Consider the following 27,187-nt stretch of genomic DNA (forward strand, 5'->3'; position numbering starts at 1 on the left):
TTTTTTTTCCTGCAGTTGATGAATGTGACTACCGCAAATGTGCCTGTGTAGTTAGCTATCATTTGTTGTTCCCTGACAGGAAAAGGATAATTACCTCTCAGAAAGAATCAAAGGCTGACATGCCCTTTAGACACAGCTATGAATGCAGAGCTCCATACAATGCCTGAATAAGAATTTCGAACTCTCTGGCCCTTTTCCACATAAGAATACATTTTGTTAAAATGCAGGAACACCACCAGCAAATTTGTTTGAACCCTAGGTGTTCGAAAATACGAGGTGCACCTATCGACTCATCCCTTTTTGCAAAAATAAAACCGCATTCTGAATTCCATTCCATTATATTCATGGATAGTAAAATAGTGAGATATGCATTAAATTTCTCTTCCCAGTAGGGGTCTGATTCAACATTTCCTATAAAAGAAGAAAAAGACACTATCCTTTTTTTTTTCCTTCTTCCTCCAGATGATAGTTAGCCTGTAATTTAAAACTGTCAAAAACACAATTTTGTGCAAAGTCTACAATAAAAGCTTCCGAGATATAACCCATAGAGGTTTTGCTAAAGTTAGATTCAGAATCAGTTACAACATTTCTATAGCAATAAATACATATAAATGATACATTGATGGGTATTTTTTTTCTTTGGCTTATCATTTTCCCCCGAAGTGCCATAGGAAGATCTAGGCTTCGAGGCGTGTATTAATTGTATAAGAGGGAAAAAATAACATAAAACGCAATCACTTTATACCAGAAATAAAAGTATACGATGTGGAAAATTGTTAATTTATTATATGCTTTAAATCTGTCTGTCTATCTATCTCATATCTATCTATCTATCAAAATCTAATTTATTGTATGCTTTAAATCTGTTTATCTCATATCTATCCATCTATCACTATCATATCTATCTATCAATATCTATTTATCTAATATCTATCAATATCTATTTATGTAATATCTATCTATCCAATATCTATCAATATCTATCTATCAATATCAATTTATCTAATATCTATCAATATCTATCTAATATCTATCAATATCTATCTATCTAATATCTATCAATATCTACTTATCTAATATCTATCAATATCTATTTATCTAATATCTATCAATATCTATTTATCTAATATCTATCAATATCTATTTATCTAATATCTATCTATCAATCTTTCTATCAATATCTATCTATCAATATCTATTTATCTAATATCTATCTATCAATCTTTCTATCAATATCTATCTATTCAAAAAATGTCATAGACATGTCTACAACTGCTTTTACGATAAAAGTTAAGTTTAAATGAACAAAAATACAAAACAATGTGCCCCCTGTATAGACTGACATTATTTCTCACCCCTGGGACTTACATGAGCACTCCACTGTATGTATTTATGGTATGCGGGTGAATCTACACATATTTTCTATGTTTATATTATTATTATTATTATTATTATTATATGTAGATCTGTATGTGGCTTGTATTCACTCACATAATACAACTGCACTACTTTGATATATTTTTTTTCTCAAGACTGTCTAGCTCTAAATTTTATGTCAGTTATTTTATACACATCTTTGTCTCTTTATGCAGTTATCTTTACTGACCCACAGGTAATTCACTTTTTACAAAAAAAATCATTTTTTTCGCCCAAAGCACAGCAGTGCGGTGTAGTCTTCCACACACTGGTATCAGTCAAATGATGGTATTGAATCATAAAAACATGTCATCAGCTTTCTAGCAGACTACCAATAACCCCTGTCCCACTTGCCAGCCTTCCCATCGCTTGTCACTGCGTTCTGCTGGTCACCTGATTGTGTTTCCGATTACAGAGAAGGGAGCTCCTGGCTTGCAGGCTGCTATTGCTTCATCTCGGCATCTCCTGGCGGTCCTCACTAGCTTCTGCCCATTTTCATCCACGTTTCCAACCAGAAAGGTTTCAGAGGTGTCCCCGTGATATCCACCAGCATATACCTATCGGAACCAGAGATATGCAAATATTACCTTCTCTAGAAGATAACTTCCATAATCATTTCATTGACATTATATTCCAATACACTGTGGACAAAACAAAATGACATTTATATCTGGCGTGGATTATGGATTTCATGGATGCAGCGAATCAGTACAAAATAAGACAAGGTTATTTATGCTTCACAACTCAATGAAACTAATAGCTTCAGCCATCCTAAAATCATTATAATAACAGCTTGCAGCTGGACCAGTGCATTTAAGTCATCCAGCACCCCCCCACCCCCCAACATAATCACCTTCACCCTTAAAAATTCCAAGACTATCCTACTCCAGACATGATACGCTTCTCTCTGTCTGTAATGATATCACATTATGTATACTGAGCAATGCAAATGAAGCAAATCTGCAAACGCTTTCCCTAGTAAAAATGCTGGAGTAGGTAAATTCTTAACGTAAGAAAAGCAAGGACATGTGGTAAACCAGGGCTGTACAGGAGCCAACCTATCTACAGAAGCTGTGGGTTATTAGTATTACTTTTTTATTCTTTCCTGGACATGATTTCATGATGCCCATTTGCAATGATTTTTAGGGGTCCAGTCCCCTAAACGAAGGAACCATTTGACAGAGGGCTACAACAGATTAAAGGGGGGTCCCAGCTTTGGGGGACGTTCTGCCAGAACCTCCACCTGGCTGGGCCTTGGAGGGAACCATACTGTTCCCCACAGCTGGGTTTCATTTCTGTTGGCGCACTCTGATCCCCACTCGTAAACTTCCAGTTTGACAGGGGTAACGTTGCACCTTGGAAGCACTTAAAGTTTAACACCCTGAAACCTCACCTACGTGTCTGTACTTAAGAAAGACGAGTCTGACAGTGTTAGGTTCCCATCTCCAAAAGCCACCTTGTTATTGGTAGATGGGCTCGACATAATTTTGATCAACGACCCCTCTCTAGTAGCTATAGCCTGTAATATTATTACGCTCCAGAAATACATCCAGGCCCCTCTTGAATTCCTTTATTGTACTCACCATCACCACCTCCTCAGGCAGAGAGTTCCATAGTCTCACTGCTCTTACCGTAAAGAATCCTCTTCTATGTTTGTGTACAAACCTTCTTTCCTCCAGACGCAGAGGATGTCCCCTCGTCACAGTCCTGGGGATAAATAGATGATGGGATAGATCTCTGTACTGTCCCCTGATATATTTATACATAGTAATTAGATCTCCCCTCAGTCGTCTTTTTTTCTAAAGTGAATAACCCTAATGTGGATAATCTTTCAGGGTACTGTAGTTGCCCCATTCCAGTTATTACTTTAGTTGCCCTCCTCTGAACCCTCTCCAGCTCTGCTATGTCTGCCTTGTTCACAGGAGCCCAGAACTGTACACAGTACTCCATGTGTGGTCTGACCAGTGACTTGTAAATGTTCTCATCACGGGCATTTATGCGCAAATAAAAATGGGCAAAGAGCTTCCATTTTTTATGAACAGTAAGTATAGCAGTAATGCAATTTAGAGGTTTCCAGTGTCTGCATGTGTCTTTGTGCATGGATATTGTTTGTTTGCTTTTGCATGCTAGCCATTGGTGCGCACCTGTGTTTTATTTCATATTGTTTGAATGTGCTAGTCTAACTTTTTTTTGCATTGTTTACACACACTGTCAGCTCCAGCAATGGACATTATAACAGCACCCGAAGGGATACAGGTTGATTCTGTATGGACGCCACTGATCATACAAATGCTGCTAGGTACATATGCATTCTGTAAATGTTTGAGTTCAAAATTTTATTTTCAACTTTGATTTATGGTAAGTCGCTGTTCACACTATCCATCCTGGCATCCAGCAGGGTTACTCTTGGGCAATGGAAAGCAAAATAAAAATTGATGGATCCCACTGTAAATCCATGGGGGACTGCTGGCTAAAATCTGTTGCGTGACGGATCTGGTTCATGGCTTACATTATAAACAAGAGCCCCAAAGCAAGTGTGAACAGAGCCATAATCCTATTTATATTTATGTGATGTTATAGATTTAAAAGAATCATTATAAAACAAGCTTATATGCATACGTATACACAACTGACTATTGGAATAACTCTACAGATATTGAGAATTTTAAAATGTATTGTAATTTCTAAAAAAAATATTTAAAAAAATGTATGTATGTGCCTTTTTAGAGTGTTTCCCCATCTTTATGTAACTTTACAGTAGAATAAAAACTTCTTCAGCTTTTGAATACATTTTGTGCTTCCTATACATTTTTCAAAATCCTCCTTGTGATCAGTGAATGTGAAAGTATTGAGACACCTAAAGGAGCTTTTATGACTTCCTAATCTAAATCAATAGCATTAGGGCCTATTCACACGAACATAAGCCGTCCAAATTGCAGTGCACAATGCAGGGGCACCGGCCGTGTGAATCCCATATTGCAGCACAAACCCATTAACTTGAATGGGTCTGCGATCCGCAATATACAGCAAAAGATAGGACATAAGGAGGAACAGACCAAAAAGCCCATGGAAGCGCTTTTGAGTGCTTCCGATCTGTGCCTCCGCTCCGCGCCGTATCTTGCCGATTGTAGACTCATTTCAAGTCAATGCGTGATACACAGCCAGTGCCTGTATACTGCGGACCCGCTGTTTGCGGTCCGTGATACGGGAACGGACAGCCTATGGTCATGTAAATGAGCCCTTAATATGGAGTTGGTTCCCCCTTTGCAGCTACAACAGCTTGAACTCTTCAGGGAAGACTTTCTAGAAGACTTTGGAAGGTGTCTGTGGGAATATTTGATCACTCATCCAGAAGAACATTTGTGAGGTCAGACATTGATGTTGGACGAGAGCGCCCTGCTCACAATCTCTGTTCTAGTTCATCCCAAAGGAGTTCAATGGGGCTGAGGTCAGGACTCTGTGTGGCCACTTATTCCACACCAAACTCAACCAATCATGACTTTATGGACCTTGCTTTGTTCACTGGGGCACAGTCATACTGGAACACAAAAAGCTCTTCCCCAAACTGTTCCAACAAATTTGGAAACATACAATTGTCAAAAATAACTTGGTTAACCCTTGAAAAACAACTTTTTAGCATTATCCCTCCTCCACCAAACTTTACAGTTGGCACAGTGCAGTCAATCAGGTAAAGTTCACCCGGCAATCGCCAAACTCAGATGCATCCTTCAGACTTCCAGATAGAGAAGCGTGATTCATCACTGAACAAAACACTTTTCCATTGCTCCAAAGTGCAGTGACGGCGTGTTTTACACCACTCCATCCGAAGCTTGGCATTGTGGTTAGTGATGTGAGGCTTGCATGCAGCATCTCGGCCCTGGAAAACCACGCCAGATCGCTCCCGCCACAGCAGAGCTTTTGTGCTGATGTTGATGCCAGAGGAGGTTTGGAGCTCTGCAGTTATGGAGTCAGCAGAGCGTTGGTGACTTTCATGCACTATGCGCCTCTGCACTCAGCGACCCTGCTATGTAACGTTACATGGTCTCCAGTTCATGAGTTGCTGTGGTTCCTAAACGCTTTCACTTTACAATAATACCTCTCATAGTTAATGGTGGAATATCTAGGAGGGAAGACATTTCATGAGGTGACTTGTTGCAACAGTTGCATCCTATTAAAGGACCAAGCTGGAATGAGCCATTCTATGACAAATGTCTGGAAAGGCAGATTGCAAGTCTAGGAGCTGGATTTTGTACACCTGTGCCAGTGGGACTGAATAAAACACCTGAATTCAATGATTAAGACGTGTTTCCCAATACTTTTGTCCATTTAGTGTGTCTCAGGCTTAATACCTTATATGGAATTGTCTACTGCAGAAATTCTGTATTAGATCTGTATGGATTTTCTTATTCTCTGGCTGTAAACATAACACATTTTCATTTATTGATAAAAAAAAATTAAGAGGGAGTTGAAGTTGAACGTCAGTACCAAAGTAGAGATAGGCTCATAAAACAAATTAAAAGGAAGTATGAGGAAAGTATAAAATGCTGCAGAATGTAAAGATCATAAAAGGACCATGCAGAGAAAATCATTGCCATAATGCCAACGACCGAGGAAGATTCCCAGCTAAATGTTTAAATGCTTAAGATAGAGAAAAAAATCATTGGAGATAAGTAAGCATATCTTGACCCTTAGCAAAATCAACCCAAGGGTGCCCGATACGTCTATATTTATGTAGTGTGCAGTGCATTGTTCAAGATGACACAGTTCTTCCAGTCTAGCTACTTGAGCGACTTTCTGTAGCTAATGAGAAATTAGGGGAGCAGAGGTTTTGTTCCAATATAATGGTATCATAGCTTCAGCTAGGAACACTTGCAGCCAAGAGTTTTTGTTAAGGTTATTTTCACATACACGGCAAGAGATCCGTCAGAGAACAACCTGCCAGAGCTCTCTGAATTGGGCATTGCTGTATGGTACCGGAATTCCTGCCGGACCCCACTATAGTTAATGGGGCTGGTGGAGATACGGCTGCTACCCAGCATATATGCCGAGAATCAGTCAGACAAAAACTGTGCACGTTAGTATAAATTTTGATATTGCCATATGCACATTCGCCCAATAGGGGTTTGGACCACTTATTAACTGGTTTGTATGAGGTTTCTTGTAACATTAATGGGAAGGCCCGAGAGAGATCTCTCGTCTGGACAGTGTTAGAGACAAATCTTTTTCCCAAGCTGTAATATGAGTGAGAGGGAGATCTGGAGGGGGAGCGTTTAATTCTTGAAAGATTTTCTTCAGTTCCAAGTGGTACCTTGGAACCGAGCCCGAGTTCGGGCAATGTTTTTTTTACAGTACAAATTAATTTATGAAGTTATTACCCAAAGTCTCGCGAGACTTCGCAAAGCAATAACTTCGGCTCATCGGAGCAAATACATTCTAATACTGTACGGAGCTCCTATATAAAAATAAGACGGCTCCTGCTCCGTACAGTATTGGAACAAAGTTTTATGCGAATCGACTTCGGATGTTTCATTCGAAGTCGATTCGCTCATCCCTAATATTCTATTTCATACACGGGGGACAGCTTAACTGAAATAAATGCTTTATTATAGGTTCAGCATGAATTATACATTTTGGCCACACTATCTTACAAATGTTGGTTGGTGTGGAGCTAGCAATGATTCCATAAATTACTTTTCAAAGTAAATTAAGTATTTACTTCAAAATACTTTAAAATAGTAAATCACTATATTTAGGCCCTTTTGTACCAATAAAAAGGAATGTCAGGAGAGCGGACATGTCCTAATTTCTGGATGGATAAGGCTGGGGCAAATGGCAGTGTCAGGCCCCATTGCATCTAATGACTGTTGATGGGATTGTGATGCGACATGCTGCGACAGATGCAACAATTGCAGGACATTTTGGGCTACAAGTCCACACTAGTTATGTGTGACTTACCTGTTACGTTTCTGCACTTTGTCTGATATTTACAGCCAAATCAAAGCTCTAAAATAGTCGCACGACAGCAGGTTGCAAACAACTCACACAAATGTTTTAGTCGTGTGACTTTTCTGCTATTTGTGGCGCGAGATACAGGACTCTATTTAGCCCCAGCTTTTAACCTTCTGAATCAAATCTTATTTATTATGGCAAATAATGTAAAGTTTTGAAACAACAATCACATGCCATTGTCTTTTTGCAAGATCTTACAGTTACATTGCAGCGTGAAATTACATGGTAACATAAAGACACAGAAATATTCCTTTTACATATATATATATATTATTTTCCATAAAATATAGAAAGGCGAGTAAGAAAACTATCGTGACCCCCCCCCCCCCCCCTACCCCAACCCACCCAAACATACATTTAACTAAAATGCCTGGTTATTGCATAGTCAAGTTTCCCAAAAATTACATAACTATTGGGCTATGTGCCAGCCAATCGCCCCAAATTTTATCAAACTTTTGAGGGCAGCCTCTCTTTTAGTAAAAGCTCTCCTTTCAGCCATTAACATATCATGAACCTTCCTTACAAATTCACCCAGTGTCTGTGGGTTACTCTGAATCCAGTGCAGCGCCACAAATTTTCTGGCAACATATAATAGTCTACCTATAGCTATTTTAACAAACTCAGTAGCTGCGAGCTCCGAGACATATTCCAATATACATATTTTCGGGTCACTTTGTACCCTTAACTATTTATGCTGATGTATCAAATCTAATATCTCTTCCCAGTAGCGTGCAATAACTGGGCAAGTCCAAAGCATGAGCGTTAAACCTTAATAACACTTTCATCCTTCCAGTCTTACAAGGTGTTCCTGCAGGTGTCACTGATATTATCGTCTCCCTCTTGAGAGACATAACCTTTGATGTAAGCAACTATCCAAACACTCCATTGCTGTCCTACAAATTTCCTGCATGTCAGTCTACGGGATATCCTCGTTAACAAGTTTCAAAACCCAAAGCTTTAAAAATTATTAAAAGATAAAATGAAAATTGGACTACTAACAACTTGCTTAAGTTCTGACCATCCTACCACTGTGTAAGGCAGGGTTCAGCAAAAACGCTTCCGTTACTGATGATACAACCGTCTGCATCCGTCACGAACGGATCCGGTTGTATTATCTTTAACATTGCCAAGACGGATCCATCATGAACTCCACCGAAAGTCAATGGAAGACGGATCTGCTTTCTATTGTGTCAGAGAAAATGCATCCGTCCCCATTGACTTGCATTGTGGGTCATGACGGATCCGTCTTGCTCCGCATCCCATGATGGAAAGAAAACTGCAGCATGCTACGGTTTTCTCTCCGGTATGGGAACGCAACAGAATGCTTTTTGGAGCATTCCGTTCTGTTCAGTTACGTTCATTGTGAATGGGGACAAAACTGAAGTGTTTTTTTCCTATGACGGATATCAATACAAGAAAATAAAAACGCTAGTGTGAAAGTAGCCTAAGACAACCGAACCCTGTGGGGACAAAGGGCGTAAAGGATGTATTGCTGACAAAATAAAAATAAATTGAAAAAAGGTAAGCAGAAAATTGACACTAGAATATCACACATGGATACCTGACCTGTGGCTGGTTTTATAGACTGATGAACCTAAGTTTCAGATGTTTGGCAGTTACAAAAGGCATGAAAGCAATAAAAAACTCTTCAAATCATGATCACAACCATCAGTCAAGAATGGCGGGGGCCAATGCAGGTTTGGGATGTATAACAATATCTGGAGTAGGTGATCTGCTTTTGACTAAAAGCATCATGAATTATTATCATTATAATTATACTTTCTTTTTTTTGGGGGGGGGGGGGAATCATTGTAAGGATCAAGACACACTTATCAAACAAAGGCGCAAACGGTGTTCTCAGAACAACTGAATGCTCACCCAAGGCTCAGACCTCAAGAAGGAGCAAGTGAACCCAATTTCTAAAGGCCCTATTACATGGAGCGAATATTGTACAGATTTTTGTCCATGAAAGAGAAAATGAACGGGAATCGTGTGATGTAATAGGTATGAACGATCTAAAGACAAGCGAAAAATCACTTATTTCTCGTCCATCGTGATCTTCCAGCATGCTAAAAAAAATGATCGCTCCTCGTTAATAGATCGGTTCGTATAATATTGAGTCATCTACTCGCTAATGATCTCATACATGCCTTTTGACTAAGCGTCTGTCTCCCATCTTTACATGTAATAACAAGGAGCAATTGAAAAGCGAACAAGTAACGACCGCAAGTACGAACGATAATCTATGTGTATAATACGCAAAATTTTCCTAGTCGCTACATCTTCAATCGTTTATAGTGATCTGTAGGACATCTGCTGGTGTGACCTTTGGAAGCATATCTGAGAGTTTCTGAAGACATGTCACAGAACTGAAGCTGCAATAAAACCAAAGGCTGGACATACAAAATATGGAAAAATATAGATTCTCTGTCAGCTCAGAAATGTGACCCCAAACTACACTTATTCGGATTCTGTCATTTGTATCTTCATACTCACTTGCATCTGATGCTCTGCTCCTGCAAACAGCTATAAAATGCATAAAGAGGACTCCTCTCCATTATGTGCATGTGCTTGGGAGTCCTTTCTATGCATTTTGTGGCTGGTGTGCAGGAGCACAGCATTGGGATGTGAGTATGAAGATACAAATTATGTAATCAGAGTCAGCATCCTTTGGGCTATACAATGCTTACTGTTTTTTGTGGGGTGTTTTGAAGCTGACGGATTCCCATTAAGATGTTAAATTAAATTAAATGCATGTTTTCTGCTGTTTTCCTGATGCTTAGCAATGCATAGCTTGTACTTAATGGAAATTCTTCCTTCTATTCTTGACAATGCTTCTGTGTATTTCAGTCATGGTCCAGTGGTTTGTCATTTTAGGAATATTCTGCTTAACCTCTCAATAAACCTCTACAAATTCAAGAAAATGTAGAATATGTTATTATCTTGATACAGTCTCATGCACACAGCCATATCACAACTCTGTTGTATAGGGGGGTGTAACAAAAAACAAAAACAAAAACAAAAAAAAAAAAAAAAAAAAAAAAAAAAAACACTATCCAATCAGTGTGCTGAAATTTAGGGACCACAGATTTATTTTCAGAGTGCTTGTTGCTTGCTAAAATGTACAACCTGTTTCGACTCCAGGTGGAGGTCTTCATCAGGTATAGAGTCCAAGGCTCTTTATATTGTAACCACAGAACCTTAGGTCTCTAAAAGACAGTGCTCCAGTTAAATAGTAGTTAGCTTGGAGTATTGTTTGAGGTTACTGATGTAATGGACAGTAGATTCTGTGTCGTGCCACATGCTTTGATGAGAGTTGCACCTAATATGCTCCAATTGACCAGGTGAGCTGCTGTCCACCATTGTTAGAGCATCGCCTCTTTTTTCTTAGGCTACTTTCACACTAGTGTTTTTTGCGGATCCGTTACAATAATACAACCGCATGCATCCATCATGAACGGATCCTGTTGTATTATGTCTTCTATAGCCATGACGGATCCGTAATGAACTCCACCGAAAGTCAATGGGGGACGGATCCCTTTTCTATTGTATCCATCTTGCTTCGCACCACATTGCAGACAGAAAAACGCTGCTTGCAGCGTTATTCTGTCCGCGATGGGGACGCAACCAAACGGAACGGAATGCATTTTGGAGCATTCCGTTTCGTTTTGTCACCATTGACAATGAATGGGGAGAAAACTGAAGCATTTTCTTCCACTATTGAGATCCTATGACGGATTTCAATAGCGGAAATGAAAACGCTAGTGTGAAAGTAGCCTTATGTGTACCTTTATATGACTTTAATATCATAAAGAGCCATAAGGAGTTTTTTTCTGATGGATCCCCTGTGAATTTGGCAAAAATATTCCTTAGTCCTTTAGGATAATATTCTATGTGCAAATCAGTTAAAAGTAGGAACTTTCTGATAAGCACAAGTTCTATTTGTCAGCTATATAGCAAACACCGCATCCCATAGTAAGAACATCTTGCCCGCAGTCAAACATGGTGTGAGTATGATCGAGTGGGAACAGATTCCCCGCCCTAGGACCGGAACAAATTGTGATTTTGCAATTCTCCAAAGATCAAGACAATGGAGGAGATTTATCAAAACTGGTGTAAAGGAAAACTGGCTTAGTTTACCATAGCAACTAGGCTTGAGCGAATCAAACTTCGGATCATCAAGCTTCCGAAGTTGGTTCGTTCAAGAACTTCGTTCCATTTCCATACAGCATTAAAATATATTGGCTCTGTGGAGCCAAACTTCATCTGTCCAGAAGACGCCGAAACTTCGGTGAATTACTGCGGTATTCTGATCTGCGTATTTAAAAATATTTTAGAATAGGAATCCGAAGTGGGCTTTCATACCGAGGTAACAGCCAGTACCAAAGACCACTTTGGCTTACTATTTTTAAATACGCAGATAACAATACTGTAGTAATTCACTGAAGTCTCTCGCGACTTGAGCACTGAGCCAATATATTTTAATGCGGTATAGAAACAGCATTAAAAAACTACGTTTTTGAACGAATCAACTTCGGGTCTATAATCCAAAGTTTGATTTGCTTAAGCCTAATAGCAACCAATCAAATTCCACCTTACATTTTTCAGAGCGCCTTTGGAAAATGTAAAGTGGAATCTGATTGGTTGTTGTGGGCAACTGAGCCAGTTCTACTTTACACCAGTTTGATCAATCTTCCCCAATGGGTCACATTTATCAATGCTTTTAGGCCACAATAGTGGCATAAAAAGTTTCAGATTATGGCCCAAGACATATTTTCATTATAATTTGCAACGTTTTAAGCTTCTTGTCATGTTTTAAAAGTGGTGAGAAAATGGGACAGGGTTTAGTGTGAGGGATGTGGCCTCTGCAGCCCACCACATTTACTTCAATATATACCAGAAAATTGTGTAAATGATAGATCATAGCTGGTGGGGAGTTCAGGTTACTGCGCATGGAAAGCCAGAAGATGCACCAAGTTTGTGCCTCTTACTCCAGCACACTTTTTTTTTTTTTTTTTTTTACCACAAATGGCAAAGCAAATATCAGTCTATGTAAATCAGAACTAACAAACTGCTGAAGTTTTTTTAAGCCATGCCAGACAACATTGTTTGCATTAACAAAAGTGTAAATTTCCTGGGTTTTCTGGTAATAATTATATTTTATGTAATGTCCCAGCATGCCTCCTGAAAAAGAAGATTCATACATTACCTGCTCCACATCATTACAGGTCCTCCGCGCTGCCTCTGATGTTTCCACCTTCCGGTCCTGGCACTGCGGCTGGCCATGGTCACATGCACTGCTCCAGCCAGTGACTGACTTCAGTGATGTGGCCACAAGCAGCATGTCACCGTTAAACCCACTTTAAGGGTCCATTCACACGTCCGTTGTTTCTTTCCTGATCTGTTCCGTTTTTTGCGGAACAGATCTGGACCAGATCTGTACCCATTCATTTTCAATGGGTCCTGAAAAAAAATCAGACATTGTGCTGTCCGATTTTTTTTCAGGACCCATTGAAAATGAATGGGTCCAGATCTGGTCCAGATCTGTTCCGCAAAAAACGGAACAGATCAGGAAAGAAACAACGGACGTGTGAATGGACCCTAAGGACACAGTGATTTTCTTTGCGCATTTTCAATTGGTTTATTTTTCCGTCGACATAGGCATATGAGGATCTGTGTTTTGCAGGACAAATTGTATTTATTAATACCACCATTTTGGGGTACATCTAGTATATTGTAAAACTTTTAACAAATTTTCTTTTGGGGTGATGGCATGAAAAAAACACAGCGATTCTCCTATTGTTTTGGGGTTTAGTTTTTATGCTATTCGTTGTAAAATAAATTTACAACTAATTTTTTTTTAGTTAGTGGATTAAACAAAAAGACAGCAATTTAGCCATTTTTTATTTTTTTATGTTTACACTGTTCACCACACAAGATAAAAAATTGTTAGCAATTTATTGTATGGGTCATTATGGATACAGCCATTACAATAATGTATAGTCTTTTTTTTATATTTTTTATATGATCCTCTGAATACACATAAATACTACTTTTGCTGTGTATTGTTAGTTACAGTTAAACTGACGCGATGCCTAGTTAACTGCGATCCTAACGACTCACTCACACAAATGTATGATCGCCGTGCCTGTCCGCAATGCACGGGCATCGGCCGTGTGAACTGTGTACAGACCCATGGACTGGAATGGGTCCGCAATCAGAAAAATGCAGCAAAAGATAGAATATGTCCTTTCTTTTGCTGTGCGGTGGCACGGGCCTGAAAGCTCATGGAAGCACTTCCGAGTATTTCTGTGGGCTTCCAATCTGTGCCTCCTGTGGGGATTAGCTCTGGTAGGCAGGTTAGCGGACGCAGTATAGAGGCAATAACAAAGTATTTAACTTAAACAGTTTAGTGTTTATTCACACATTAAGCAAGTGACAAAGAAAATCGGTTTCCAGAAAAACAGTTACCTTGATTCTGGTGTTCGTTCACATCAGGCAGTAACGCAGAAGTCCTTGTATAAAGCAGAGTCCACGTGCTTTCACACAAACACGGTAGCAGGACTTAATCCCGGCCCAAACTCCCAGGCCCCAACACAGAGACTGCCAGCGCTCCACTGTCAGAGAGGAGTCATCCACACTACCTGACAGTGCTGCCTGTGTTTTATATCCCAAACCAAGACCCGGCCTGGAACGTGGGGAGTAGCCGCCCACCCATCACTTTGACTACTCCCAACAGAGCCGTCCCGGGATAGCTTTGCAGCCAATACTAAAACAGCTGAAGTGTCAGACTGCAATCTGCAAAACTGACACTTTGATAAAAACCGTCTCTTACCTCACCGAGGCCAGGAACCTCGGTGACACGTACCGACCATCAATGACGACCCCTTGTTCCTTCCTACATACCTCACCCTTTGTTCAACCCTGAGGGGGTGGACAACCATTAAACAGTCTATCCGGGACAGGGCATTCGCATTTCCTAGTAACCGGCCACTGAAAACTTGAAATTTTGCAAAGACAGAAACCATCGGGTGACCCGAACATTTCTGTCCTTGGCCTGGCTCATCCATTTGAGAGGGGAGTGGTCGGTCACCAGACGAAACTTTCTCACCAACAGATAATAGCGGAGAGACTCGAGTGCCCACTTGATAGCCAGGCACTCTCTCTCCACTATACTATACCTAGTCTTGGCTGAGAAGGACAACGGGATGCTCCTCCCTGTTGACTTCCTGAGACAGTACAGCACCTACCTCGGAAAAAACGGTCTGCACTATAAACTCCCTTTTGAAGTCGGGCGTCACCAAAACCGGGGACCCACACAGAGCCGACTTAAAAGAAGAGAAAGCCTTTTCTGCCTGCTCCTTCCAGTGGACCGTCACTGACTTGGTCCCTTCAAAAAGGCCTGTCAAAGGTGCGGCCATTGTGGCAAAGTGGGGGACAAACCTCATATAGTATCCCACCATTCCCAGGAACAACTTTACTTGCCGAGTAGTGATAGGTCGGGGCCAATTCCAAATTGCCTCAATTTTGTTCACCTGAGGTTTTATAATTCCACGCCCACTTACATACCCCAGGTACTTGGTCTCTTCTGAACCTATCGTGCACTTTTTTGGGTTAGCGGTTAAGCCAGGCTTCCCAAACCTGAGGTTTGATCATTCCACGCCCACTTACATTCCCCAGGTACTTGGTCTCTTCTAACCCTATTGTGCACTTTTTTGGGTTAGCGGTTAAGCCAGGCTTCCCAAGGAAGTCCACTACAGCCTGTACTTTAGGTAGATGACTTTCCCAGTTGGTACTGTGTATAATGATATCGTCCAGGTACCCCCGAAGCGTACCGATGATGTAGACGGAGTACAATGTCCATCAGCCTTTGAAACGTGGCGGGAGTGGCATGTAGACCAAAGGGTAATACCTTGTACTGATACAACCCCTCTGGTGTGATGAAAGCCGTTTTTTCCTTGGCAGCCTCCGTCATGGGTACCTGCCAGTACCCTTTGGTGAGGTCAAAAACAGAAAAATACCGGGCTTGGCCTAACTTCTCAATAAGCTCATCCACTCACAGCATGGGATATGCGTCAAACTTAGAAACCTCATTAAGTTTGCGGAAGTCATTACAGAATCGTAACGTCCCGTCCGGCTTGGGTAACAAGACTATCCGACTGGCCCACTCATTTTCGACTTCTCAATGACACCTAGCTGTAACATCAGCTGCACTTCTACCGCGATTTAGGTACCCGGTATGGTTTCAACTGGATTCTGGCCTGAGGCTCAGTGACAATGTCATGTCGGATGATAGAAGTGCGTCCAGGGAGGTCCGAAAACACATCCGTGTTTCTGCTGATGAACTCCCTGGCCTCCTGAGTCTGTTTAGAGGAAAGGTTGTCAGCAATCTTTACTGTGGCAACTGCTTCCCTCGTATCACACAGTGGGACTGGAAACTCTACCCCCAGAAAACTCAGCTGGGGGCTGTTGTCCGTACTGGTCTCCCGGTCTTTCCATGGTTTAAGTAAGTTTACATGGTACACCTACTTCGGCTTTCTCCGTCCTGGCTGGTGTACCCTGTAGGTTACCTCCCCAACTTTTTCGAGCACTTCATAGGGACCCTGCCACCTAGCCAGGAACTTACTGTTCAGGGTCAGCACCAGAACTAAAACCCGATCTTTCGGGTAAAAAATTCCGAACCTGAGCCTGGCGATTATAGACCCTACTGTGGACTCGCTGGGCTGCCTCCATATGTTCCTTAACCAGCGGCAACACCGTCTCCATCAGTTCTTGCATCCTAAAGACATACTCAATCACACTTTTATGCGGTGTGGGTTGTTGTTCCATGCCTCTTTGGCTATGTCCAACAAACCAACGCGGATTTCGGCCATACAGCAGTTCGAAGGGCGAGAACCCAGTAGAGGCCTGGGGCACCTCTCGCACTGCGAACATAAGATAGAGCAGTAGAAGATCCCAATCCCTCCCATCTTTAGACACCACCCACTTTAACATGTTTTTCAAGGTTTTATTAATTATTTCTACCAGGCCGTCCGTTTGCAGGTGATAGACGGACGTCCATAACGGTTTAATCTGTAGTAGTTTACTGAGTTGCCTCATGACTTTTGACATAAAAGGGTCCCCTGGTCGGTCAAGATCTCTTTAGGTAGGCCCATTCGGGAAAACATCTCCATTAACTTTTTGGCTATGAGTTTGGCGGAGGTATGTTGCAGCGGCATCGACTCTGGGTACCGAGTGGCATAGTCCAGGACTACCAAGATGTGTTGGTGCCCTCTAGCGGACTTCGGTACTGGGCCTATGAGATCCATAGCGATCCGCTCGAATGGAACCTCAGTAAACGGGAGAGGGACTAAGGGACTACGGAAATGTGGCTGGGAGTTGGTTATCTGGCAGGTTGGGCAAGACTAGCAATACTCTTCCACCTCTCTGAACACACTGGGCCAGTAAAACAGCTATAGAATCCGGTCCTGCATTTCCTCCAGGCCCAGGTGTCCCCCAAGAACATGTTGGTGGGCTAACGTCAACACAAGCTTGCGATACGCCTTGGGCACCACTAGCTGTTCAATATGCTCACCCCGTAGTTGATTTACCCGGTACAGCATCTTCTGTTGAACCAAAAAACAGGGAAACATAGACTCGGCCCCCGGCTGTTGCGGCTCATCCTCAACTACTACTATATTTGACTAGGCTCGAGATAGAGTTGGGTCCTGGTGCTGTACCACAATTGTCTCCGGAGACGTTGAGGTCTGCCAACTCCGGACCCGGCGGCAAGTCCTCCACATCTCCCACCATCACACTTAGCGGGGTTGTCTCCCCCTCTTCCACCGAAGTGGCGGTCACCCCTACCGCTGGCCCTTTGGTCTCAGGTTCCCAGGGTTCTGGTCTCCCCACTGAGCCGGGCCACTCTGCTAGGTTTATCCCAGTCTCATGGGTATTGGTGGCTCTTGCCTCAGGCCACAGTGACGGGAAACCGGGGAAGTCTCTCCCAATTATTAGGTCATAGTGTAACTTTGTGGCGACGGCTACCTCATGAGTCCACTTGCCGGCCACCGTGGATAGGGACTCCAGGGCGGTGGGATAGGCCTTTAAGTCTCTATGGATGCACACAACGCCGACTTTTCGGCCAGTATACTTGGCGGGCTGCACCAGGGCAGCTCTTACCAGGGACACCAGGCTCCCCGAGTCCAGCAGCGCCACCGCCAGGGTATCTCCCACTTGCACCTGGCACAGGTGACTATTGTCTCGGAGGTAACGGTAGCACACAACCTCCTGGCATACATTGAGGGGTGGTAGCCATATTAAGTGTCCATGGGTTCCCCCCGATGGGGACAGTCGGCTCTTGACACCACCAACAGACCATCGGAGCCGGGTCTGTAGGGAGTACATCCCGAGTGAGTTTTGCTGGCCTTAGCCGCCTGGTCGAGGGTGGAGACTTCCGGGGTTTAACTGCCCCCCCTCCCTTCCCCCCAAAAAATAATCCCACTGTAGATTTCTGGTCGCCTCATAGCGCTCCACCAGGTCGACCATCTCTAGGGCATTACCAGGAGACGCCTGGACAATCTCGTGCTGGAGAGGGTACGGCAAAGCCCTCCAGAACACATCCGCCAACAGACGGTCCAGCATAGTAGTGGGACTCAGTACGTCAGGCTGCAGCCATTTTTGCAACCGGTGTAGCAGATCAGTTAAATCCCCAGTGACGCACCCGCTGGGCCCGGACCAATACATTCACCCCCAGTCTTGACAGAATCTCACCTTTTACGGTCGGGTTGTCAACCGATTGATCATCTGGTAGGTCGAAAAACACCTGCTGGGGTCCAGATGCCAGGAACGGAGTGACGACCTCAGCCCATTGGTCTCGGGGTAACTTCTCCCTCACGGCCACCTTTTTGAATACCACCAGATGGGTCTCAATGTCGTCCGAAGGGGTCATCCTAGGGATCGCCGCTCGGACAGTTTTCCGGGCATCGTGGACATTCTGGGACGCTCCTGCCACTTGTAACGCCATCACATGCTGTAATAGCAGCTGGTTGGTTTCCTGCTGCTGCTTTTTAGCCTCCCGGTGCTGCTAGTTAGCCACCACGAGGGCTTTCATGACCGCCTCCATTTTGTCAGGGGACACAGGTCGTAACCTTGCCAGCTTGATATAAGACATACACCCGTGCCCGGAAAAACTAAAACTTTTCGGCATTCAGGCCAGCCTCACTGTGTGTGCCCACTCCAAGCCACCAATTGTAGGGATTCGCTTTGGTAGGCAGGTTAGCGGACGCAGTATAGAGGCAATAACAAAACTTTACTTAAACAGTTCAGTGTTTATTCACGCATTAAGTAAGTGACAAAGAAAATCAGTTTCCCGAAAAACAGTCACCTTGATTCTGATGTTCGTTCACACCAGGCAGTAACGCAGAAGTCCTTGTATAAAGCAGAGTCCACGTGCTTTCACACAAACACGGTAGCAGTACTTAATCCCGGCCCAAACTCCCAGGCCCCAACACAGAGACTGGTAGCGCTCCACTGTCAGAGAGGAGTCATCCACACCACCTGACAGTGCTGCCTGTGTTTTATATCCCAAACCAAGACCCGGCCTTGAACGTGGGGAGTAGCCACCCACCCATCACTTTGACTACTCCCAATAAGAGCCTTCCCGGGTTAGCTTTGCAGCCAATACTAAAACAGCTGAAGTGAAAGACTGCAATCTGCAAAACTGACACTTTGAGGAAAAAACGGCTCTTACCTCAACGAGGCCAGGAACCTCTGTGACACGTACCGACCATCAATGACGACCCCTTGTTCCTTCTTACACTCCGCTCCGCAAAAAAAAGGACATGTCCTATCTTTTGCCGTATCTTGTGGATCACGGACCCATTAAAGTCAATCCACAGGACAGAGTTCACATGGCCAGTGCCTGTGTATTGCGGACCCGCTGTTTGTCGTCTGCAATATGGGCACCACGGCCATATGGTCGTGTGAATGAGCCCTAATAGTGAGAGCGGAGTGCCAGTGGTATAATACAGCTGGAACTTGGAACCACTGACGGCAGCTACTCTTGCAGTGCGCTCTTCATTTGTTTTAATGGGACTGCTGTAAACAATTGAGCTCGCTTGCTCAGCTATTTTCGGCCATGGTTAGAGCTTCCACTGAGATGCATGAACCCTCTTACTTACGTCCATAAACCTCCGATTTCATGCATAGGTTTTAGATTCTGCAAGATTTTGACAACTAAAACTATGACAAGCTCCATTACATGCATCGCTCTAAGGGGACAATATCACCGAGTTCAATAAGCCCTGTATGGCTCCATACTAAAAGAGTTATGCTACCACTGCCGTACATGCTCCGCAAAGAGAGCTCTAAAGCGGTGATGAACACATTCTTATTATTCCTTTTTTATTATTATCCTGTTTGCGTAGAGTCACTTCAATTGATTTTCCATCTATTTCAGGCTCATTTTCTCTCCTGGTTATTAAAGTAACATCTTTATTTCCTGACATTATATATAGTTTTTATTGCAAACATAAAGATTTATTATTTTTAAGTTGTTGATTTTTCTTCCCAAAAAAATATACTGATTACAAATCTGGAATTACTGAGTTGATTTATGTTATTTAAAGGGCCTCAAACAAGATGGATAAATTATAAACATAATTGAAATTTAATGTATGCACATGGCCGGTCAAGTAAACCAAAGGCCCTCAAAAAAAGATCAATGTGGGCAATAACGCAGGCATATCACAAAACAGACTAATATCAATCTAAAACCAGACAAAACATCCAGTTGTTTAAAAGCCATTTGGAGACCATAAATCAAGTCTCAGAGAAGCAAAAAGCTAACCCGAGCAACACATGTGGAAACATCTTGAACCGTCTTCCCATTGCGCTGATATAAGGAAGCTTTGTTTGCATATGCTGGCCTTCAGAGTTAATGTAGCCACAGGCAAAGTTTGTTAATCAAACCAAAGGCAAGATCGCTTCCGATGCCTGAAATATCCCATTCAACTCACAGGCCAGATTTTAAACCAAGGCAATCATGGCTTAGCCTAAAGAAACATAACTCAATGGTCCTGCCAAAATCTCTAATCCATCTTTCTTAAGTATTTTATTTTTGTGGTGCAGTAGGTAGTCTCGTCTCGTGACCTCTCCCAGTCAATGACATAAGAGGCCCTTTTTAAGCATTCTTTTTGAGATCCCTATGTCATCAGCTAGAACTGTGGGGGACGAAACAGAGCCAGATGTGTATGAGGAACAAAAAAAAAAAAGTCAGCCGCAAAAGACAGTTAAGAAAGATCAGACTAATTACAACTAATGTCCGCAGATAGAGCGTGTTTCATACGCCAATGCACTTCCATTGATCATTGTTATACAATTTAAAGGCAAATCCACTTTTTTTCCCCGTTTCCTAAATTTTCTGAATCACTTTCCATGTATACACATTTTAGTAGTAGAGCACAACTCTTGGAAAAAATCTGATCACGTCACGGATTCATGACGTCAATGCCTAAAAAACCAACAAGAGCTGTAAAAAATGGATCTAATTTACTTGATAAAAATACAACTTTATTCCAATAGTCACATAAAAAAACGCACATCTTCGGAACAGTCGGCATGTTGCGACCGAATCACTATCTTAATCATGACATTATGACTGAGACACATAGACATAGGAAGGTCCAACCAATGAATCAAACTATACAATTAATGCACATGTGAAAACCATTATGTCGTCAAGGTAGACATCCCTAAAAAAGTGCAACATATACAAAAGCTTTAAGATATAAAAATGGCTGATCAACAGAACAAAGCCCATAAATATCAGATGAAGATGGGGAAGGAAACGAAAAATTACCTATACATATAAATAAATTACAATTTATTTACAATCCAATTATATTTAATTATAAATTAGTAAATCTTTGCAGTAATTTAATCCTGCAGTGTATACTGTGTTAGAATCCATAAAGCCCCTTGACACATTTCAGTACATATGGGGCTCAGGACGAGACCTGTTCTTATGAATATAAAGGGGCACATTTATTAAGACCGGCATTGTAGACGGCCTGTCCATAACTTCGGTGCATCCAGCGCCAGTTCTAAATGTAAGTAAGCTTCCTTGCGCTCTTACAGTACATTTAGACCTTTTTCTACGCCTGAAACAGGTGTAGAAAAAGCTAAATGAGACGGACTTGCCAGCCCGTCCCCTTCCTCATCCACAATTTTTGACCTGGCGTAAGCGGGGTGAAGTCACAGATAGTCATCTGCGTCTGAAATACGCCTAATATAGGTGAATTTCAGTATAATAAATGACCCCCAAAGTCTTGTCTATCAAATATATTTAGTTAAAAATTATTTAAAGGGGTTTTCCAGAGTAACCATAGGATAGGATATCAGTATCCAATTGGTGGGGTCCAACTCTTATCAACCCTAATGATCAGCTGTTTGAAGGGACTAGAATGAGATAAAGCTGCAGTAACCTGCACCACCGCTACTATATGTACAGAGTACAGGTAGATGGACCGAGGTAAGTGATGAAGAGGAGCAGCGCTCCCATTATGTCACGGATGGTGTTGCAGAAAACTAGATAGTTCCGAGAACAGTCGTCAGGGGCCTTCATCGGGCTGTTCTCGGAACTGCCTGCTCCCGGTGACTGCATTTAATTTCAGACCAACTCCCGGCACAGGCACAGGTAAGGACTTACCTGTGCATCGCCGGACGGGTGAGTCTACCTTACTAAAGATGGCAGCCCGCATGTGTTCGCTGGCGAACACTGTGAACTGACCATCACTGCCTGGGAGCACCGGGCCTGCCAGAGCAGGATCTACTCTTATACAGTGGCTCTACATTTCAGCAGATGGGGGGTGGGATGTCCCAGGCAGGCAGCGGGCAGCACAGGATCAGTGATATTTCCATATGTATTTATTACTTATCTACTGCACATAAGTTCTTATGAAATCAGGTCCCAGATTCTCAACCTGTGATATGTGCGTGCACCAGTTATAAAATATAATTCCATATGCATACAGTATGTATACTGGAACAACTGGGGCACATGGTAGCTCAGTGGTTTGCACTAATGCCAGTGCCTTCAACAATTACCAATTAAATGTTTCCATGGACAGTGATTTAGTCACCACACAGACCACGCAGATACATAGGGCCTCAGAGATTAGGGGCCCCCTGGCAGCAGAACCACTTTCACCAGAATCCACATCCTTGGGATGCGGAGACAGTTGAATACAAGCCGTCAGCTCCCTGCTCCACCATTTACCCTGTGACCGGTGGTGGCAGATGCAATGAAGTGACATCATCGCATCTGCTGCCCCTAGCGGCCAGACAGATTGGAGCAGATCTGCTGCATTCATCATGGGAACGTGGGCTAGGTGACTATTCATTTTGGAGGCACAAAAGGGGCTCCATGTTGCATTGGGGCACATAAGGAGGCAGTATTCTGTGTTGGGGGCATCATAGTGTGTGATGAGCACATATAGGGGATTATGCTATGCAAGTTGACATGGTGGTTTGACAGGGCAGAATTTAGCAGTGCGACAGGGGATAACCTTTGCAGTGAAATGGAGCTGAGCCTGGCTGTGTGACAGGGGCCAATGCATAAAGCTTTGCTTGAGGCCCCAGAAATACCTACCCCCTCCCTGTCAAAGGACTTTGGCTACTTTCACACTTGCGTTTTTGCCTGATCCGACAAGGATCAGCAAAAAACGCTTTTGTTACTGATAATACAACCGTCTGCATCTGTTATGAACAGGTCAGGTTGTATTAACATTGCCAAGACGGATCCGTCATGAACACCACTGAAAGTCAATGGGGGACGGATCCATTTTCTATTGTGTCTGAGAAAACGGATCCGTCCCCATTGACTTGCATTGTGGGTCATGACGGATCAGTTTTGCTCCACATCCCAGGATAGAAAGAAAACTGCAGCTTGCTGAGGTTTGCTCTCCGGTATGGGAACGCAACCAAACAGAACGGAATGCATTTTGGAGCATTCCGTTCTGTTCAGTTACATTTCGTCTCCATTGGCAATGAATGGGGACAAAACGGAAACGTTTTTCTCCGGTATTGAGCCCCTATGATGAATCTCAATACCGAAAAATGTAAACACCAGTGTGAAAGTAGCCTCAGTTCACATGGAGCTCTACCAAGAGTTGGTTAATTGGCTATAAAATAGGCCGTGCTTGTATGTATGGTAGGAACATTGATTTATAAGCCCCAATTAGCTGTGGCTAGAGTTCTGTGGAATACGTTGGTGCCATATAAACAATGTGATGAATTTAAAATAATTACATTCATTGTCTGTGGCTCGGTTAACACGTATTGAAGTCTATATGTATTTGGCACCTATAGCATTTAATACCCAAGAGTAGAAGTAAAGTCTTGTATAATCTCAAGTGTTTCACATCTTTAGATGTGTTTTTTTGTGATCGGATCCGTTTTTCCGGAACACAAAAACCGTACAGTGACTGAACTGAAGACATCCTGATGCATCCTGAACGGATTGCTCTCCATTCAGAATGCATTAGGATAAAATTGATCAGTTTTTTTCCGGGATTGAGCCCCTAGGACGGAACTAAATATCGGAAAAGAAAAACACTAGTGTGAAAGTACCCTAAAACAATAAGCCCCCATTGACTTCGAGGACTCAGATTTCTCTCTCTAGTTTTCCTGCTGTTCGGCGAAGAATAAACCTTTGCAGAATTCTTTGTCGTGTGTTAAAATCACGCAGTGGCCTCCAAATCATTAACGGTGGGAGCGACGTATAAACACACAGCGTGTTCTGCAGCAAAAGGGTTAAAGGTTCCTTCTGCTACAAATGGAACACAACACTATCTTCGGGGATTTTAATAAATGTAGGGAACACTGCTAGCAAAAGAGTTGCTGTCCAAATAGACTGACATACACAGGCCAATGTAGCCTCTAATGACAGAGTAAGATAATGACAGGCCCTACTCCAAATCAGCAGGAAGAGGAAGATCAATCTCGCTAGAGTGAAAGAAAAATGCTGCCTTTCCCCCACGTTCGCTCATCTCATACATATCTATCTTCGGCAGCTGCTCAGTACTGCAGCGCTCTGCATTAACTACACCAAGGATCAATAACAATTACACCTTCTCAAAAACATGACACATAGCGGGATTGGGCTGACATTTCACTTAGGCCTACACTGATCTCAGTTCATCTGATTCCAGCCTTAAATTCATGTCAAGCCCGGGTCTGCTTGGAGTAAACCCAGGGTTAAAAAGGAGAGAGAAAGAAAAAAAACTGAGCGAGAGAAAGAGAGAGAAAAAACCCAATAAAAACAGCCGCGTAACAAGTAAACAACATCAACTAAAACATTCCAGTGTCCGGGGATTTATAAATGAAAATATCATTTCCAAACAGATTTGTATTGTCATCTGTACAAAAGAAGAAGAGCTACCGAGTGTTATTATCTGTGCTGACAAAGACGTCTCAGCAAGTGTACTTACATTTCACATTCCGCAGTGAATTTATTTATTGGCTTACGCTGGAGTCGGAAACAAAATGGCGTTCTTTAGCTGGAGGGGAACTACTAGTCTCAGCAAGCAGTTTCAGCCAGAGAGTCAAATATACAGTTCGGTCCATATTTATTTGGACAGAGACATTTTTCTAATTTTTGTTCTGTACATTACCACAATGGATTTTGAACAGAACAATTCCGATGCAGTTGAAGTTCAGACTTTCAGCTTTAATTCAGTCGGTTGAACAAAATGATTGCATAAAAATATGAGGAACTAAAGATTTTTTTTTTTAACTCAATCCCTTCATTTCTGGGACTCAAAAATAATTGGACAAATTAAATAATTGTAAATAAAATGTTAATTTCTAATACTTGGTTGAAAACCCTTGGTTGGCAATGACTGCCTGAAGTCTTGAACTCATGGACATCACCAGACGCTGTGTTTCCTCCTGTTTAATGCTCGGCCGGGCCTTTACTGCAGAGGTTTTCAGTTGCTGTCTGTTTCTGGGCCTTTCTGTCTGAAGTTTAGTCTTTAACAAGTGAAATGCTCTATTGGGTTCAGATCCGGTGACTCGGCCATTCAAGAATATTCCACTTCTGTATAATTAAATGCTGACCAATCAGTTTTGCTGGATTTGAGCACATGGTATGTCCCTCAAAACCCCAGAATTCACCCGGCTGCTTCTGTCCCGTGTCACATCATCAATAAACACTAGGGCCCGGGGCCACTGGCCGCCATGCACACCCAAGCCATCACACTGCCTCTGCCATGTTTTACAGATGATGTGGTATGTTTTGGATCATGAGCCTTCACCATACTTTTTTCTTTCCATCATTCTGGAAGAGGTTGATCTTGGTTTCATCTGTCCAAAGAATGTTCTTCCAGAAGTGTGCTGTTTTTTTAAGATTTTTTTTAGCAAAGTCCAATCTAGACTTCTTATTCTTGAGGCTGTAGTTACTTTCATGCAGTCTTCTCTTTATGGTAGATTTGGATATTGATACGCCTATATCCTGGAGAGTGTTGTTCACTTGGTTGGCTGTTGTGAAGGGGCTTCTCTTCACCATGGTAATTATTCTGCAATCATCCAGCTCTGTTGTCTTCCGTGGGCGTCCAAGTCTTTTTGCATTGTTGAGGTCACCAGTGCTTTCTTTCTCAGGATGTACCAAACTGTAGATTCTGCCGCTCCTGATAGTGTAGCAATTTCCCGGATGGGTTTTTTCTGTTTTCGCAGATGAAGGATGGCTTGTTTCGCCTGCATGGAGAGCTCCTTTGACCGGATGTTTACTTCTCAGCAAAATCTTCAAAATGCAAGCACCACACCTCAAATCAACTCCAGGCCTTTTATGTGCCTAATTGCCCTCAACTGCCCATGAAACAGCCTTTGAGTCAATTGTCCAATTACTTTTGGTCCCTGTAAAAACAGGGTGCCTGCCACATGTAAAGGAGCTGAAACTCCTAAACCCTTCATCCAATTTTAATGTGGATACCCTCAAATGAAAGCTAAAAGTCTGGACTTTATGTCCATTATATAACTATAACTTGAATATGTTTTAGTAAACAGGTAATAAAAACAAAATTTGTGTCAGTGTCCTAATATATATGGACCTAACTGTATGGTCAATATAAACCGTAAGGAGCATCACCAACAATCTAGGTTGGTAGCAGGTCACACAGTAGATTTTGATAGCCGCGGCAGAAGCCGCCACGGCTTTTCACATTGAATGCCACAGACCCGATCAAGGTTTAGCCCCACTGAATGGAGCTAAACCGCAAGCAGACGCCCCCGGCTGATCTTCATACACACCGCCAAAAAGAGGCATGTCCCTTCTTGGCGCAGTCGTGACTTTAACCTGGCCGTGCAAATGGTAGTGCTGCCTCCCATTGAAAACAATAGGGGGTGGCCACTGACGGAATTTAGTTGGGTAATCCGTGTCAAAATTCCATTGCCAAATTCAAGCATGTGAAGAGTACAACTACAGGCGGTGGCCCCACTTTGGATTTCACCACGGAAATGCTGCAGGTTTATACACACCTCCCCAATACCCCTACCGCTGCTGTTCTGACGGTGCCGGCAGTGCTTTACTTCCTGCTGACTTTTCAACACAGCAGGGAATGGTTGGGAATGCCGCTCAGCCTTATCTGGTGGAGGCAGGTCATCGCTGTGATTGGCTGAGAGCCATTTTTTGGAGCAAGAAGTGAAGTGTAGCAAAGACCGTGGGTATGGCAGCGGCAGGAGATCGTCAAGGTGAATATAAGCTTATATACATTTTCTGTAACCA

General features: G+C 42.6%; 1 protein-coding gene across 1 annotated transcript in view; it reads right to left on the reverse strand.

The window, feature by feature from the left end:
* The window catches only part of METAP1D (methionyl aminopeptidase type 1D, mitochondrial), a 170,131-nt gene that overhangs the window by 50,087 nt on the left and 92,857 nt on the right, over positions 1 to 27,187 (reverse strand). Inside the window, exon 6 of the mRNA XM_044304001.1 lies at positions 1,810 to 1,973. Within this exon, the coding sequence (XP_044159936.1) occupies positions 1,810 to 1,973 (164 nt within the window). The remainder of the gene's footprint in view (positions 1 to 1,809; positions 1,974 to 27,187) is intronic.

Source organism: Bufo gargarizans, chromosome 8, assembly GCF_014858855.1.
Source record: "Bufo gargarizans isolate SCDJY-AF-19 chromosome 8, ASM1485885v1, whole genome shotgun sequence".
In the NCBI taxonomy this organism is placed as follows: domain Eukaryota; kingdom Metazoa; phylum Chordata; class Amphibia; order Anura; family Bufonidae; genus Bufo; species Bufo gargarizans.